At 34.3% G+C, this 18,660-nt stretch overlaps 2 protein-coding genes across 4 annotated transcripts; one reads left to right on the top strand and one right to left on the bottom strand.

Annotated features, from left to right (window-relative positions):
- Positions 1-6,177: 6,177 nt before the first annotated feature.
- LOC118060872 (aspartic proteinase) lies at positions 6,178-9,902 on the top strand. Of its 3 annotated transcripts, none has more exons than XM_035074163.2 (14): positions 6,178-6,301; positions 6,547-6,914; positions 6,985-7,045; positions 7,149-7,243; positions 7,330-7,442; positions 7,574-7,742; positions 7,840-7,879; positions 8,212-8,276; positions 8,409-8,522; positions 8,602-8,666; positions 8,976-9,132; positions 9,212-9,331; positions 9,438-9,526; positions 9,627-9,902. In XM_035074163.2, the coding sequence occupies exons 1-14, from the start codon at positions 6,286-6,288 to the stop codon at positions 9,709-9,711; spliced, it is 1,557 nt and encodes a 518-aa protein (XP_034930054.1). In that variant the 5' UTR covers positions 6,178-6,285; the 3' UTR covers positions 9,712-9,902. The 3 variants fall into 3 exon arrangements, with proteins under 3 accessions (XP_034930054.1, XP_034930055.1, XP_034930053.1); XM_035074164.2 differs by having other exon boundaries at positions 6,261-6,391; XM_035074162.2 differs by lacking the exon at positions 6,178-6,301 and adding an exon at positions 6,308-6,447.
- Positions 9,903-10,271: 369 nt separating this feature from the next.
- Positions 10,272-14,165, bottom strand: LOC118060873 (uncharacterized). Its single transcript, XM_035074165.2, has 8 exons — positions 14,007-14,165; positions 13,119-13,200; positions 12,636-12,822; positions 12,056-12,210; positions 11,660-11,803; positions 11,447-11,550; positions 11,181-11,325; positions 10,272-10,509 (listed from the first exon to the last, which is right to left on the bottom strand). Exons 2-8 carry the CDS (start codon positions 13,188-13,190, stop codon positions 10,429-10,431), a joined length of 888 nt encoding a protein of 295 aa, XP_034930056.1. The 5' UTR covers positions 13,191-13,200; positions 14,007-14,165; the 3' UTR covers positions 10,272-10,428.
- Between the last annotated feature and the right edge of the window lie 4,495 nt (positions 14,166-18,660).

The following is an 18,660-nucleotide window of genomic DNA, read 5'->3' as shown; positions in this document are numbered from 1 at the left end:
TTTTCAATCAAGAAACACGTCCTTTCCTTTTTTGTATCAGTGTCCCAAGTTAGAGGAGGAGCAGTCACTATTCCCCTAACAAAAGCCGATTCTAATGATTTTTTGCTTGTCATTTCAAGCTGTTTTGGTTCCTCATACATACCAAAGTGTAATTTCAATCTCGTCAAAGGAAGCAAGCATCTACTCTGGGTTGATTGGTTTTAACTCTTGGCTCTGTATTTGTTTTTACGTGTTCTGTCGTAAATTTTAAAATATTTGCCATCACCTCTAGGCATCTATATATATATATATATATATATATATATGAAGAGTGATTAGACCTGTAAATACGTTGATCTTTTGTGATTTGTTTATGCCCACTTGTGCTCTGCAACTAACAATTTTATAAGCTTCTGTCCTCCATTCGACCTTTGCTGATACTAAAAGGCCAAGCTTTGTGTTAAAAAACCATTATTGTAATGTATTCTTAATTCAGTGCTGCGTTCTTACCAATCCTGCACGACAACAGATTTTGGACTGTTTCAAGGGAATTAAAGGGGGGCTTGATACAAGAAAAAGGAGCGCGTCATGTCTAAAGAAATTTGGAGCTGTGCATGATCACTAGACAGACACCCTCCTGTATGTACACGTTGTATAGGTTAAACTCACAAGCCCTCAACAAAAGAGTATGAGCTAGCAGAAGCAGCAGGCATGGTGGTTTTAATTCATGGACAATTTTGTGATGCAAGGGAAGTAGTCCTCCATTTCCATGGAAAGCAAATTTGAACGATGAGTTTGGTATCAACATCAAATGAAATGTTTCAAATCACTCACTCACTCGTCTTGTTTTGTTGATGATGATCAAATAAATCTCAAGTCAAAACCAATAACAAAAAGTTGAGATTTTTAACTTTAATTTACTTCAGATACATGCATAAATAGATGTGTGTGTGTGAAGCAAAATCATTCAAAACGCTTTGTCACATTTCTACCCTCTACTCACTTGTTTCATGTTAAGCTAGCTATAAGATTATGTTTACCCTTGTTGGGTTCTGGTTTGCCTCTAAGAAGTCTAAGCTAGCTATAATTTTGCACAGGGTAAAATTACCAGTCACTTGATCTCTTGGAAAAATGCTTCAATATTTATCCAAGCTAGCTAGAATCTAATTTATCTCTAGGAAGTATCATGTAGTATCATCACTCGAGGTGCCCTAAAATACGTGTTAAAGAACCTTTCCCAGATCGAATAATCACAAGAATATCAAACAACATAAAAAATTGAGAATAGGCCTCCCATCAATAGCTATTTTGCTTTTCCAAGCATTGATATACGTGATGCTACTTTTAATGTTCTAGTTTTTTACTTGTTTTTCCGTATCTCCAGTATGTTGTACCTATGACTTGGGTACCAAAGCTGAATCTCCAGTATGTTGTACCTATGACTCCTAGGACCTGCATGAACAATGGACAGGTGAACATTGAATGCTTAGTTGAATACAGAATATGAAATGATAAAACCATAGCTAAATGTGTACCAAAATTGAAAAACAGGCTACACAACTGAAAAACAACAATGGACTAGAAATCCTTCCAAAATGCACATATCAAAATATCATTTAGCTTGTCTTATGATCAATGAAAAGCTGACAAAATTAATTCAGAAGCACCAAATCCAAACTGCTTCAGAAAGACGCATTGTAGCTGCAATTCCTCGCGTCATGCAGTTTCCAGTGCTGCTTTTAATGTTCTTGTTTCTTACTTGTTTTTCCGTATCTCCAGTATGTTGTGCCTATGACTTGGGTATCAAAGCTGTTTCAACAGCACACCATGAAACCAACTCAAGATTTTACCACAACTCAATCTTTAAATATTTCAACTTCCAATCAACTCAAGATTTCTTCAAAGATCAACATGCTTGATCTCCAGGATATTGTCATGGTTTGCCAAACTTTTAACCACTTTCTTTGATCTTTTCACATCTTAATAGGTTTTTATATCTCCACTGCAACAGAGACAATCATCTATGTGACCTTTTGAGCTAGTCATATCATCTGAAATTCCAGGATGCTTTACTGAATAATGTTCGCAAGATTACACACTTAATAGATTAGGTTAGTCAAACAAGATTGTGTCAATAAAATGAGAATACCATTTGATTCAACCCCAACACACGCAGGAGATCCCCTCAAATGAACCCAGTAGTTTCTTTGAGAAGGAACATGCACCAATTATATTAATTAAACCCTTCAATTTACAAGACTTCCCCGAGTTTTTCATGACTGCCCATCTTTAAATACTAGTTTAGTATCTTCAACGACTCTCCCCCAAGACCAAGATACAACCAATAAAGACTATCATCATGATCACAACTGTATGTTGTGATATTCGGTTTGATGGCAAATTATGGCCAATCTTTCATGTTAGGATGCCAATTCGTATGCTTATTTTGGAAACGAAGAGCTCAACTTTGTCTGGAAGATCACTGAGTTCAAAACCTCCTCCAGCAATACAAGGCACGAGCTTTATGCAACCTCATTTTCAAGACTTGATCGTATATGACCTCTACAAACAGTAACATGACAAATATCACCAAAAGCAAGATGATGCATACACGCAGTTCAGTCATTCAACAACATCAAAAGCATTATACTGAAACAGAGCAAATGCCAACGAACAACGTAGTAGGGACAGTAGAACATACCATAATGCAACCTACAGAGAATCTAGAAACCAAAAGCTCCTACAGCACTAAAAATTCCAGCTGTTTGCCCCATTAATCTAGAGCAAGGCTTACAAACTGACCGCATCAACTCCCCTTCTGAGAACCCAAATAAGCGCCTTAATGCCATCTATCACACACTGCCGATTCAATTCAATGTCCTTAATACCTGAAATATAATAAAAGGTACAGGCTTTTTATCATGCTTCGAACATATCAACTCTCTAGAGTCTAGCCCATGTTACAACTAAGAATAGGAATAACAGTGACAGTTATTAGCTGTTAATAAATTGCAGGTGCAAGGCACGTTGGAGGTAGTTAGGAATCAGTTAGTTTGTTAATTGTTAGTTATAGAAGTAAAGAATTAAAACGTGGACCGGAGAGAAATTAAAGAACTGTTGTATATTATTCTTCTGCAGTGCATCTTCTTCATTCTCATTGTCTTTAAATAGACTTTGAGTTTTACAGAGTTTGATAGTAATGCAATAACTATCATGTTAGTTAGCCTAAGCATGATATACATTTGAATTTGAAAGGCTTATTATCTTATCTTCTATTGTTAACATTATCTCTTTTATTTTAGGAACCGGTTGCTGGTATTGAAGAGTTTTGGTTGACATGTTCTTTTTCATTATGAACCTGCTCTTCTACACACCCCCGCAGTCGAAAGGGTAAGGAATGAACAGTGAGATTGTCACGTAGAAGAAGAAACCAAGTGGAAGACAACAACTTAATGAGGGCATCCGCATACTAATCTTTGCTAGATACAAATTGAACATGAAGTTGACCATATAGAACTTGATCACGAACAAAGTGAAAGTTAATTTCAATATGTTTTATGCAAGCATGAAATAAATGATTACTGGTCAAGTATGTAGCTCCGATGTTTTCACACCAAAGAATTGGAGGCTGGACAAGTTGTACATGAAGGTCTATTTAGCAAGGATTGCATCCATTGAATTTTAGCAACAACATTGGTAAGAGCTTTGTATTCTGCTTCAGTACTACTGCGTGCAACAGTTTGCTGCTGTTTGCACCCCCATGAAATTAAATTTTTGCCTAGATAAAAACAAGAGCCACCAACTGAGCGTCTGTCATCATAATCAAATGCCCAATCTGCATTGCTGAAGCAATGAAGTTTGATAGCAGTACTTGGTTGAATTAACAACGCATGAGAGATTAAGCTTTTTAAATAACGCAAAATACATTTTACAGCTGTCCAATGTGGTTCAAGCGGATTATGCATATATTTGCTAACCTTGTGAATTGCAAAGGCAACATCAGGCCTAGTGAAGGAGAGGTATTGCAGCTCGCCAACAATGTTGCGATATAGATGAGGGTCAGCGAAAGGTATTCCATTAGATTTTGATAATAACTGGGAGGTGGACATAGGCGTCAAGCATGGCTTTGCTTTGTCCATCTGGCAGTGGGTAAGAAGATCCATAATGTAACGATGTTGAGATAAATACAAACCACTGGTGTCTCTGATTGCTTCAATTCCTAAAAAGAAAGTTAAGTTACTAATGTCTTTCACCACAAACTTGTTCTACAATAACTTTATCACACAGTTAATAGATTACATGTTAGCCCCAACCAAAATTATGTCATCAACATAAATGAGAAGATAAATGAGTGTGGAGCCTTGGTGATAAATATAGAGAGAGTGATCAGCCTGACTGCTAATGAAGCCAATGGCCTGCAGTTGATCAGTCAACCGAGAGAACCATGCTCTTGGTGCTTGACGGAGACCATATAGAGATCTCTGTAACTTGCAGACATGGTGAGGCAATTGTGGATGAATGAAGCCGGGAGGTTGAGTCATAAATACATCTTCATGGAGAAGGCCATGTAAGAAGGCATTTTGCAAATCTATGAATGAGTTTCTCACTGTGTTATTTTGTAAAACAGATGGCGGCAAATAGATACTCTAAAAGAAATCAAACACATTAACATAATGATTGAAGAGTGATAAAGATGTGACCTTTATTTTTTTAATTATTATTTTTTTATATTTTTAGATGAAATATATTAATATTAAAAATAAATTTTAAAATTTTAAAAATATATAATTTTAGCATATTTTTAAATAAAAAATATTTTAAAAAATAATTGCTATCGTAAATACCAAATAGACTTTTTAAGAGTGTTTGATAGTATGGTAGATGTTGCTTTTAAAAGTACTTTTTGCTTAAAAAAATCAAAATAATATATTTTTTTAAACATTTATTTTTGATATTAACATATTAAATGACAACAAATATTAAAAACTTAATTTAAAAAAAATTCAAATTTTAACCAAAAAAATTAAAACTGACTCTCAAGCACATCCTAAATATCATGACATCACATCAAATCGCATATGTTTTGTTTTAAGATAAAAACTATTTTAAAGGCTAGACCAAAACATTTTTGAACATGAAAAGAAAATTACTGTTTATAAATAACTATTTGATAATTTTTTTAAAAAATCTAGCTCAACGAGAGTTAATTTTAAAATATCTTAATCTAATTTCTTATCTAGTTTATGTTTAAAATTAAATTATATGAGAGTTTTTTCAATATGACCTGTATGTTTGACTAATTCAAAAGCATCTGGATTGATTATTCAAAAAATAAGGATGAAATTTAAAAAAAAATAATGAAATTGATTTAAAAAAAACCTCCTACCTAACTTGTGGACTTGATCGTAAAAAAAATCTAAAGATAAAATTGAGAACAAAGGATAAATTAACAAAAAAAAAAACATTTTGACTCGAATCTTTGTTTAGTTAGGTTTAAAAGTTATCCCAAATTATTTTGAATGACTATTAAAAAAAATGTAAAGATAAAATTAAGAAAAAAATTACACAAAAAGGAAAACAAAAAAGAAGAAGAAGAAGCTGATTAAAAAAAAAAGAGCTTCATTATTGAAAAAAAAAAGATAAAAGGAAAATATCATTTTAGAGTTTCATTTATAGTTTTTTTTTGTTAAATCTTTTTATGTAAGCAATTAGGGGAAAAAAAAAAATTCTAAACAAAAATATGAATAAGGAAGGAAAGATGTGTGTTTAGGGGGGTGTAGTACAAGTTATTTTTTAAAGTGTTTCCTATTTGAAAATGTATTAAAATAATATATATATATATATATTATTTTTTAAAAAAATTATTTTTAATATCATTACATCAAAATAATTTTAAAAAATAAATATTAAAAATTTGACTCAATACTCTTTAAAAATGAAAATATTACAAATATTAGAAATTAGAACTTTTTTTAGAAACATAGAAATGAGATGCTCACTAGCATTTGACTCAGTACTCTTTAAGAGTCTAGACTTTACCGTTTTGATGGATGAATGCTCTGCTACTACATTTTTCGGCTTAGTATACTGTCAGTCTAGTACTTTAGCTAGGAAAGAGCACAGTTCATAAAAGATCAAGCAAGTATACATATGATGTTCAGCTTGATTGGACAAGACACGAGAGGTTTGGTTTGGAAATTTGTGGAACTTCCAGGCAATTTCCCTAGTCAAGACAAACCAAGACTATAAGACATTTTTCTTGTGGATTGTAGATGGACCTGACCATTCACGGAGAAGCTAATTTGAATGAAGCAGCAACCAGGTAGAGCAAGTACCGCTCCTGCATTGAAGGGTGTTTCTTCTTTCTAATAATTTGTCACCTCCCAGAAGAGCCTTTAAAAGGATACTAGGAGTATATTTTCTCTCCCATGTCTGCACTTGATTTCTACACTCGCTTCAGGCTCAACAGTACACAGTCTCTTCAATTTTCTTCAGGCTCAGCTCAGGAACACAGTTGAGCTGTCCAGCTGACTCTTTTTTTCTTCTTTTTTCCATTCTTTCTCGCAGGCATATTGCATCCACATATGGGGAAGAAAATTCTTCTCAAGGCTTTCTGTTTATGGGCTTTGACATGCTTCCTTCTTCCTGCTAGCTCTAATGGCCTGGTGAGAATAGGTTTGAAGAAGCGCCATATGGATCTTCAGACTATTAAGGCTGCCAGAATTGCTAGACAGGAGGGAAAAGCAGGAGTAGGTGCAAGCAGCATGGTCCATGATTTAGGCAGTTCCGGTGGGGATATAATACCCCTTAAAAACTATTTGGATGCTCAATACTTGGGAGAAATTGGCATTGGCTCGCCCCCGCAGAACTTCACTGTCATATTTGACACTGGAAGCTCCAACCTCTGGGTTCCATCTTCAAAATGCTACTTTTCTGTGAGTTCTACTGGTTTTTAATATGCTGTCCTAAATATGAGATGAGATACTGACTCACAATCACCTGCAGATTGCCTGCTATTTCCATTCCAAGTACAAGTCAAGCCGGTCGAGTACATATACCAAGAATGGTAATTATTTGAAGTTAATTACTTGAAGTAGATGTTGAACACAACATTGACTGCTATGTTGCGAGGTTGAAACTCAAATTCTTCTTTTCAAATTGTGATTCAGGGAACTTTTGTGAAATACATTATGGATCAGGATCAGTTTCTGGTATCTTCAGTCAAGACAATGTTCAAGTCGGGGACCTTGTTGTCAAAGATCAAGTGAGTTATCTGTTCCATTTTACGTATATTTGGAGAATCATTTATCTTGTCCTTGCAGTACTGTGTGTGTGACTTTTGCAATCCAGGTTTTCGTCGAGGCTACAAAAGAAGGAAGTCTTTCATTCATATTGGGGAAGTTTGATGGAATACTTGGGCTTGGTTTTCAGGAAATTTCAGTTGGGAATGTTGTCCCATTGTGGTATGTTTATGTTTGTACTGTAGTTCTTAGTTAGTGACTCCATGCTTCTTGGAAGCAAGAACTTAGATTCATCATGTCTGCAGTTCTTTCCTCTAGTACCTCGGATAGACTGATTCATGAAAAGAGTGCAGGTACAACATGATGCAACAAGATCTTGTAGACGACGAGGTCTTTTCATTCTGGCTCAACAGAAATCCTGAGGCGAAAGAGGGTGGCGAGCTTGTTTTTGGAGGGGTTGATCCAAATCACTTCAAGGGAAAGCATACCTACGTTCCAGTTACCCAAAAAGGTTACTGGCAGGTACAAGAATTTCATCCTGGACCAATTTCTAACCTTATTATCATGTGCTAATTTCGAAGAGGGAAAACTCAGTTACACTGTTCTTTCCCATTTTCAGATCAATATGGGAGATTTTCTTATAGGAAAACATTCAACAGGTGATCTTCAGTCAACTTAAGCATTTTTATATTTATGTTATCTACGCCCTTTTCTCCATATAATTCTGTATTAGCAGAGTAAAAACTGCAGTGGATACTCCCTAACATGGGAACTGCAAACAGCTTGAATCCTATTATGAAATTATGAGTCAGTAGTCACTTCTCTTAGAAATTGCCACATCCTAACATCTAATTTCTCTACATGGCCCGGCTCCTGTGTTTCCGAGCTTGTGACTCAGCTGGATGGCAAATTCTCACATGAAGTCTAATGGAATTCCATATCTGTAGAACCGGGATAATAAAGCTCTCACAATAAACCCTTTATTTCTCAGGTCTTTGCGAGGGGGGTTGCGCTGCAATCGTGGACTCTGGAACCTCATTGCTTGCTGGTCCAACAGTAAGTTTCTTCACCTCCTTGGTGATTGGCTGGTTTCTTTCCAAGCAGACCTCCTTGCTTGACAGTTTAATTTTTCTTTCTTCCTTGTGTTCTACTTGTTTCAAAGATGTACTAAATAGCTATCATTTTCAGCCAATCATTACGGAAATCAATCATGCCATTGGAGCAGAAGGGCTTGTGAGCGCTGAATGTAAGGAAGTGGTTTCTCACTATGGAGACTTAATATGGGAACTCATAATATCAGGGGTGCGTTTGTCTTCAAGTTTGTTATTTCAAGAACTTTTCTACATTTGTATATACCAGAACTTTATGCTGTGGACCTCAGGTACAACCCAGCAAAGTATGTGCGCAGCTAGGTTTATGCATTTTCAATGGGGCTAAGCATGCAAGGTAAGGAGAATTATGTTACATGCTGGTTCATGATCCACTTGTTTGGCACAGAAACTTTGCACAAGATTGCTAATGAGTTTGGTATTTTGGTAGCTTTTATGGTTGGTTGTTGTTTAAAATGTGGTTTTAAAAAAATAGATTTTAAAAAATTTGTTTGGTTAAAATCATCCTGATATAGATTTTTGTATGCAAAATAACAAAAAACAGACGATTTTAGCTTTTATAAAACCAAGATTTGAAACGAAAGATGTTGAAAAAACTGCCTCAGCAGTGACTCTGATTGATATTAAAACCTGATTTCTTGTACAGCACTGGTATTGAATCAGTGGTTGAGAAGGAAAACAAGGAGAAATCATACGCTGGTAATGATCTTCCATGCACTGCATGTCAGATGCTTGTTATTTGGGTCCAGAATCAACTAAGAGAAAAGGCAACAAAAGAAACAGCAATCAACTATTTAGATAAGGTAGGTTCATATCAAAACCCTGCCTCTTTTTCAGAAGCTCAAATCTGTGTGCTAAGTTTTGGTTTTTTATCCTTTACAGTTATGCGAAAGCCTACCAAGTCCAATGGGACAGTCATCAATTGATTGCAATAGCATTTCAACCATGCCAAACATCACGTTTACCATTGGAGATAAACCTTTTAGCCTCACTCCAGAGCAGGTTAGATTTCCATTGTCTTGTCGTCTATGAAGCATACAATTTCAAGTATCTTTATTACCTTTAATTCTTTATTTCTATATTTGTAAAGTCACTTATTTGTTTTCAGTATATTCTGAAAACTGGAGAAGGCATTGCTCAAGTTTGCATAAGTGGGTTCATGGCTTTGGATGTGCCGCCTCCACGTGGTCCTCTATGGTATGCTATCTTAGCCCTCATTTTATAGCTTCAGTTTACATATATACCTTTCTTTTCCGCTGTTTTTGTTTGAGTTTAAGCTGAAAATGCATGATTGCAGGATTCTTGGTGATGTATTCATGGGAGCGTATCATACCATCTTCGACTATGGTAACCTGGAAGTTGGTTTTGCAGAGGCTGCTTAGTGACTCTTTAGCAATGTTGTTGAAATATTTTGATTAGATGTTTCTATGAAAATTGCTGTTGCAGAGTACTTAGTAACGAAATCGCTTGTAAATGTCCGTGCTGTTCTAGGCATATTAGGACTATCCTTTGATAATCTGTTTCCCCTACCATCTACATATCGAAAAAAATATTTAATAAGTTCAGTTCATTACACACAGCAATATCAGAGGAACGATAATATAAAAACTTGCTCAATATTGATTAAAAAAACTATAATTAATATTGTTGTTTTCCAAATAATACATTACAATTTTGATTAGTAAGTATTGTGCGATGATAATCACGCAAAACTCTGATTCATAGATACCAAGTTATCAGTAAGGCTACCCACCTTCATGGTGGTGAATGGATACTGCTGCAAATCAATTGTGCCATAATGATTGGAACTGATTGCTTTACATAAAATGGATTCATCATCGTAAACAGCATGTTCTAATTCATGTTATTTTTTCTTCTCTTTCTTCAATAGAGTATATTTTTATTCGCAAAATCATGAGTTTACATGCCAGTAGTCAATTCATAAGAGTTTCCAATCTCCCCTTTTAAACCGTCTTCATTACATATGCGGCAAGTGTTTAAAAACATTAAGAGCATGTCATTTGAAATGCATAACATATAAAGACCTAGAATTCCAAGGCACAGTATTGAATTACAGATGCACAGTGCACAGCTGAACTTCACTGTTCTTCATCGCTATCATTGCTGAAAACAGAGGCTACAGCTGATTTCGGCTTCTTTGCAGCTTTGGCAGAGGAGTTCTGTAGAAGGAATGAAAAAGCGTCACAAGTTAAATGGTGAGCATATAGATTATTCAGTCATCAAGTAATGATTTCTTTCACTCAAATTACTACAACATTGTGATATTACTTATAGAAGCAGGTGACCAATTCAAATGGGTACCAATTACAAGGAAAGAAAGGGCCTTGTAACTCCCATTCTAAGTTGAAAAGAACCACAACTTGTGTCATAATCCAGAAACAATGAATGCAATCTTGACGCATTCAACATTACTTTACAGATTGTCACATACAAGAACGGAATATAGTATTGTTACTTTCATTACTGTAAATCCACAACAGTAGAATATTTCCATGCAGAAATAATATATTCCTCGAAGGTTCTTATCAAAAGCAGCATTTATCCAGGAGGGCAAAGCATTTTATGAATGCAATTAATCATAGGGAGTTTTTTGCAAGTTAGACAATCCTAGGTAAGTGAGAATTTCTGCATAATGAGAGACAACAGGTTATAAGGGGGAGAAGGGGATAAGGACATTTGAATAATCTACCATGTTATTATCATATCACAACAATCTATCTTGTCATGGAACATCTGGCAGTTCATTTACACATACATAAGCCATGAAAACAGCTTCTAATAACACATACAAGACTTATAATGATATAATTCTAATTCTTCAGTTGCATACCTTTGAAAAGCCCCCTTTAGAAGAAAACCCAAATTTTAATGCCTTCCGCTGATCCTGATCCACAAGTGCAGTTGCACTTTTCTGCTGCGCAGATCCAGATTCTTCCTGTTGCTGCATCTGCTGCTCCTGTTTACGAGCATCTGCCCTATATTGCATAAAACAATATAAAAACAAATGTGGTAAGGAAAAGATTTTAAAGACAATAAATGCACAAGGAAAAGCTTGAATTATCAGATGCATTTGTGAAGGAAAATAAGAATGCTTACATCTGTGCAAACTTAGCCATCTCCCTCTCCTGTCGTTGTAATTCCCGCTTTTGCCGATCATCACGACTACTTGTACCATGCATCTCTCTCATTTCCTTAAATCTCTGAAATAATCATCCAAGAGTATTAAGGATATAAGAGAAAAAAATGGAAAGTAATAGCATTCACAGGGGTTGAAAAGAAACTCATCAAAGGCTACGACAGTTTGTGTACCTTTCTATGATTATGATCGTATGAACTCAGATGAGCTTCAAATTCCATCGCCAATTTGTATTGCTTGTTGCAAAGATCACAAAAGAACACCTTCCTTATCTCTTTCACCTCAGTTTGAATTTTCTGCTCCCGTTCAGCTAATACCTGAATTTTCATAATTTGCACGAAGCAGGCAGTAGAAGCCACCAGGTAATAAAAACTGCAGGAAATTCTCAAGAGCTTCGAAAGTTGATGTTCCCCTATGATAATACCATTCCCGTCAAAAGACACGCATATATGCTATATGCTGCCTTCTGTTATTAGATGTGGGTTTCAGAAAAACAAAAGCATCAACCTCAAAATATTATCTACCAGTCCAAATATTAATAATGATCTCCTACAAATTTATAAGCATACCTCCCGCTTTTTTGTGTCTTCCTCAGTTTCTTCAACCTCGATGTCAAGCTTCCTTCGCTGAATATTTTCTTCTGCAGTAAAAAAATCATCCTCTTCTTGTTTTCCAATTCCTAACTTTGGATCTCTAATTCCAGACTTTATAGGCTCAATGATTCCTGAACATAAAACCCAGAAGTTACTGTTAAAATTACAACATCATAGGTGAAGCAAAACATGTAGCTGAGGAAAGGTTTTTGAGATAACTGTTTAGTTTCACAGAAAATCAAGGCTTTGAGTCCAAAACACAAAGCATTATTATTTAACTTCAATTAGTTCAAGATCACGTGTCATATTGCAAATCATCTCAACTAATAGACTAAAAGTCACAAGAGGCTATGGGTGTTGCGATGGTGAAAGGCTTGTGCTTGAATAACAAAAGTTTAGGTTCAAGTCAAATAAAAATGAAATGTTTTTTTAAAAAAGGAGTAGGATAGAAATATCCTCTAATGTTCTCCCTCTTACGACCCCTACATCAATGAGGCCATAACTAGAGGGTGGCATGCAAATCCAGTACAGCCATTAGGCTCAACTAATGACATACCTTGCTCGTCCTTTCCGAGACCCTTTCCTTTCCATCCCATTTTCTGGAGAAGCCTAAAACCAACATTTGATGCCGTCAACTTTGTGTCCAGTGAAGCTTGTTCAACATTGTCGAGATCAACATTTTCAGTGGGTCTGTGATTTTTCGGCAATCGAAAATCCTCTGTGAAATCCTCAATAAGCGAGTCCTGTCAAGCACACACCACATATCCAGATGATAAACATCACTACACAAGATTAAATGATGCTCAAGTATTCATGTAAACACAGGCATAAAGGAAAACTCCATTGACACAGAAACATATAATCTTTTTATACCAAAGCAATTAATCAAAACTTAAACAGCGATCTTCAATTTATCAATAACATGGACCCAGTTCATGAACTTAAATATTCCATAACCCTTCCCAAGCTGTACTGAATAAGCTATCTCCCATGCAATCCATCAGATAAGAAAAAAAGAAGATTGGAAACCTAGAATCACCTGCTCTCTGTCAAGTTGCTGTTCATTGTGGGTGCTTGTTTCCTGTTTATCAATGAACCATCTGCAATCCATTTTCTACCACCTAAGAAAAAATCAATAAGTAAAATAATAAAAAGGTTCATTTCGGAGAAGTGAAAAAGAAAAGAAAAGGTGCTAGTTAAGAATAAGTGAAAAATATCACTAAAATATAGCCACAGCACACACTCCATGAAAAATATCAAAGACCGAAAATGCTAGCTATTAGCTTATCAGTTATGAACATCAAGATGCATAATACAAATAAATGCAGATTTTGGTTGCCAGCAACAATGAACATAAAATTTGAATTCACAATCTTTATGCTCGAACCTGATTTAGTCTACAAAATGCAGAAAAAAATAAAAAGGAAGTCTAAAATTCAAACAAGAACATCCCTTTTTGTAATCCTAAACTCCATAAATACTATGCAAACATTAAGAAAATTCATTTTACATACGTTTTACAAGCTCTACATACACAGGATCTCCTCAACAGAGAAAAAAACAACAACAAACAAAGCTAGCTTTTTTCACTGTTTTCTCAAAGTTTTAAGCTGATTCCTCGAAAGGGTTTCTCACAACAAAAGCTAAGAAACCAAATCCATGCCATGCCCTAACAAACTCTATGAATTATGAAAAATCAAAGTGATCTCCTTGAAATCGAAACCAAACTCACCAACACAAATCCCACAGAAAACATAATCTGCATCTCAAAATCTTATGAAGTGAATAAGATTCAAAAGCCCTAACTTTAAAGTCTGCTAAAAGTAAAGACCATGAATAGCAAGCAAAAAAAACAAAATTTTGGTTCAATATTGTCGGGAAAAAAAGAAGAAGATGATTAAATTTGATAAAAGTAAATTATATTTACCTGATTATTAATTAATGGGATAGAAGATGAGAAACCAAACACCAACAAAGTCTTTGCCCTTTGATCTTCTGTCTCTGTGGTTTCTGGTCAATGAATCAAAACCCCTTTATGTTTTGTCTTCAGACAAAGCTCAAAACGCAAGTGTGTCCCTTGGAACAAAAACACGGGCTAATTATTTTTTAAAGCTTAGCCCAATTTAATTTGTGTTTGGGCCAAAGTTGTGAGCTTGCTCGGCAAAAAGAAAATAAATAAATAAAGAGATTTAATTTTCATAAATATATAAATTGAGCTAAACATATTTTTCATGATAAAAAGATTAAATTAAAATAGTTCATTTATCATGAAGAAATTAAATTATGATATGATTAAAAACTAAAATGAGTCATTATATTTTTAGCTAAGAAAGAGAGTGATATTGGGGAAAGTTTTAGGGAAGGAAAATGTATTTTGCATCACCACCTTTTCTTTTTCAAATATACATCTCCAGATTTCTTCACCCTTACTTCGTAGGAAGATACCTTCCTAATGAATTTCCTTACCATAAAAAATGTAAAATAAGAAATAAAAAAATAGTTGGATTTTTTAAGAGAGTCTTTTATGTTATTCCACATGAATAGATCTTTTTTGGTATATATATAAGATATGCGAAGAGAATCATAATGTGTGTAATGGTGATCCCAAAATTTGATTAAGTGGTCAAGAAATTAAGGTTAATTATGACCTCCCTTCATTGTTGAGTTTGAATCTTAAACCATCATTTATAAAAAATTATCTCCTTCAATATATGAACTAAACTCAACAAGAAGATCATGCATTTTCAAGCACAAGATGTGCTGCTCAAGCTTCAAATTAAAGTGAGGTAAGAAATTAAATTGTTCCATGTAATTAATTACACTACATCCTTAAGCAAGATCAACGTAGAAACTTCTTCCTTCAAACATACGCACCTCACCTAAATCTGCCAAACTCCATGCTTAATTTGGTCTATGTAAGGAAGATTAATTGCCTTGACCAATAATTGTTTACTCATTAGCGATTAATAATTAAGAGCCAAGCACACAAAAGCATCTCTTCTAGGGCCATGACTTCAATACAATATCATTCATCAAAGAATAAATGGTTTCTACTTTATGGAAAAAGAGTATAGTTGGTACATATGAAAGTGAGAAGAAGGAGAAAAAAAGGGATCAAATTGGCAAGTTAATTGGAGGTGTGAACAAATAAAATGGTAATGAATTATGAATGCTCGAAATTATAAAGGAGATGAAAAATGCTAGGAAGGAAGGACCCCCTCGAGAAAATTAGGTATTCGACAACTAACAAAGTTAAAGGTATACAAAACAAAAGCAAATTCAAAGTAGGAGAAAGCACAAGGAAGATGAAGAAGAAGAAAAAACCTAGAGGAATTAATTTAATCGACAACCACTTGAATGATGTTTGAGCTTACTGAGATGATCAGGAACTGAGGATGTTTGAAGCCTGGAGATTGATCCATGTAAACCACTTTTGTCAAATTGTCGTGGAGAAATGCATTTTGAACATCCAACTAACGAACTGTCCAATCGTTGTAGACTACAATGGATAAAACAAACCGGATAGTTGCAGGTTTTACAACTTGACTATAATTTTCATGAAAATCCACCAATAGCTATTGATGGTGACCTTTAGCAACCAGCCGAGCCTTTTATCTTTCAATGGAGCCATCAGCTTTCCTTTTAATCTTGAAAATCCAGCGACAACCAATGACATTAAGCTGGTGTGATGGAGGAACCAATTCCTAGGTTTGATTGCAGAGCAAAGCATTAAATTCAAAATTCATCGCAGATCGCCAATGACAAGATTTTGAGGCTTCAGTAAATGAGTTAGGTTCTTTGCAGGAGGGAGAGGCAGAAACATGCAGTGCTTGGGGCAGAGGATATAAGGTGTGTCCATTAGGGGTTCTTTTTGTTTTGGAAATGTGAGTTTTGGATCTGGTAACCATTGGATGAGTATTTGAAATAGCTAGGATTGTGGCTGTGGGATTTGGAACTGATATGGGAGGGGAAACAGGGGTAGTATTTGCTGATGGTTGAGGTGCCGACTCTGGAGTTGAAGAAGATGCTGGCAAATGGGAGTCAATGTGTGGCGATGGTGAAGTTGCACATGTACTTGCAGGTGTTAGTGACAAGGAAGAAATAGTATTTGAAAATGGAACTACTGTGGAGTTTGTGTCTGGATAAATAGAAGGGTGGTGATCATGATCTCTTCAGTATCAATGATCCCTGATTATGATAGTAGTCCCTAATCATGATTATCTTTAATATCAGTATTATCTTCAATATCAATAATCACCGATCATGATTATCTTTAGTATTAGTAATAATTCCTTGTGCATTTATGATCAGAGATCACGATTATCTTTAGTATCAATGATCCCTAATCATGATAGTAGTCCCTGATTATGTTTATCTTCAGTATCAGTATTATCTTAAGTAGATTTGATAATATCTTCAATATGTCAAAGAACCATCCGAACTCAAGAGCTTAAGCTTTAGGTGAAGTTCCAGGATATGATTTATATTTTTCTTTAACACATCCCCTCAAGTGAAAGCTCTTTGAGCTTGAAACTTACATAGATTCATTTTACTTTGTGCTTAATTTTTATAAAAAAAAATGGGGATGGTGAGATTCGAACTCGTGACCACTTGGTTATTAAGGCTTTGATACCATGCAAAATAAAAGAATAAAGAGAGAAAGATGTGTGGAAGAAGAATTACAGAATTGTATTTCCTTACTTGAGCAATATTGTTACATCATGGTCTTATATATATTACAATTCCTGATTCAAAAATCCTATCATTAAGAATGCAATGAATGATAAGATATACATTTAATTCTTAGAATATCTGTTGCAGATATGATCACAACTATCTTCAGTATCAATAATTTCTTGTATAGATATGATCAGAGATCACGATTATCTTCACTATCAGTGATCCCTGATCATGATCTTTTCAGTATCAGTGATCCCTGATTATGATAGTAATCCCTAATCATGATTATCTTCAGTATCAATATTATCAGTAGATATTATATTATTTTCAGTATCAATAATCACCGATCATGATTATCTTCAGTTTCATTAATAATCTCTTGTACATATATGATCAGCTATCATGATTATCTTCAGTATCAGTGATCCCTGATCATGATAGCAATCCCTAATTATATTTATCTTCAGTATCAATATTATCTTTAGTAGATTTGATAATATCTTCAATACATATGCACCTCACCTAATTCCGCCAAACTCCATGCTTAGTTTGGTCAATGTAAGGAAGATTAATTGTCATGACCAATAATTGTTTACTCATTGGCGATTAATAATTAAGAGCCAAGCACACAAAAGCATCTCTTATAGGGCCATGACTTCAATACAATATCATTCATCAGAGAATAAATGGTTTCTAGTTATGTCAAAAGGTATTCCTCTTAGAATAAGCACAATTTTATTTATAATTATCAATGAGCTTGTTGCTTATAACAGCAAGAAGGCATTATCCTTTTATTATATATATATATATTAATTTATTTAAAAAAATTCATGTCCCCATCAAAATAATAAAAAAAGTTATAAAGGCAAAAAAAAAAAAAAGTACAAAAATATATAGTTCCGTGCACTTGAGTACAAGTAGGGAATGCACACATATATATGCCAAATTCTGGCCTTTATATATAAATATAGTATTAATTAGTGTTTGTAGATACTACGTGCCTTAAAGCTAGACAGTTTGCATTTCCCTGTTGAAATCACTAAGGAAAATAATATAGCCTTGATCTTTATCAGTATTATTACCAAGATTTTTTTGTTGTTGTATTCAGCAAAATTTATCTTTTTAATTAATCCAGTTTAACCAAGTTGAATTCATGTTCAAAATTCTTTTCAATGTATAAAACCTTATGAAGAAGTGCATAAACCAAATGGTTCAAAAAAGAAATCTTCAAGTATCAATCTTTTTGACCCTCTCTTACGCACGCTTTACATTTTTTTTTAATACCTTTCTCCCTTTTCTTTTTAATAAATAAAGTATTGCTTATAATATAAATAGAATTTAGAGTTTAGAAATACGAACTCTAATTGCTTGTTTAATTAGCTTAGTTGGTCTTGAGTAATTAAGTCAAAGTCTAAAACCACGATAAAAAAAATAAAAAGTACAAAACGTGTCTTAGTTACTCTTAATTTTAATGTCATATTCAGAGGTAGTTATCTAGTGAATTATGTACAGACTATCTAAAGAGCACGCTAATCCAAATTCTAGTGTATTAAAATGAATAAATTATACTATAAATTATTCTGTTGTTAATTTCATTGCTTTGAAGATTTTTCTCGAAATCAGAAAACATGTTTAAGGAATTGTAATAGAAATCATGATTAGTGTATGCACGTAATTTGGAAAATGTGATTCATAAGCATATTCTGCTAGATATTTGTTGCAAATTCAAAGTAGGAGAAAACACAAGGAAGAAGAATTAATTTAATCGACAGCCAACCGATTGATGTTTGCTTTGAGTCGTCAATAGTGGCCAAGATTTTATCAAGTTAATTTAAGTTGCGTACCACATTCTTTATGCTTTGCCCTTAAGTTTTACCAGAACAAGTAGCAGAGAGTTCGGC

Source organism: Populus alba, chromosome 13 (genome assembly GCF_005239225.2).
Source record: "Populus alba chromosome 13, ASM523922v2, whole genome shotgun sequence".
Lineage (NCBI taxonomy): Eukaryota > Viridiplantae > Streptophyta > Magnoliopsida > Malpighiales > Salicaceae > Populus > Populus alba.
This window is presented reverse-complemented; position numbering and strand designations above follow the sequence as displayed.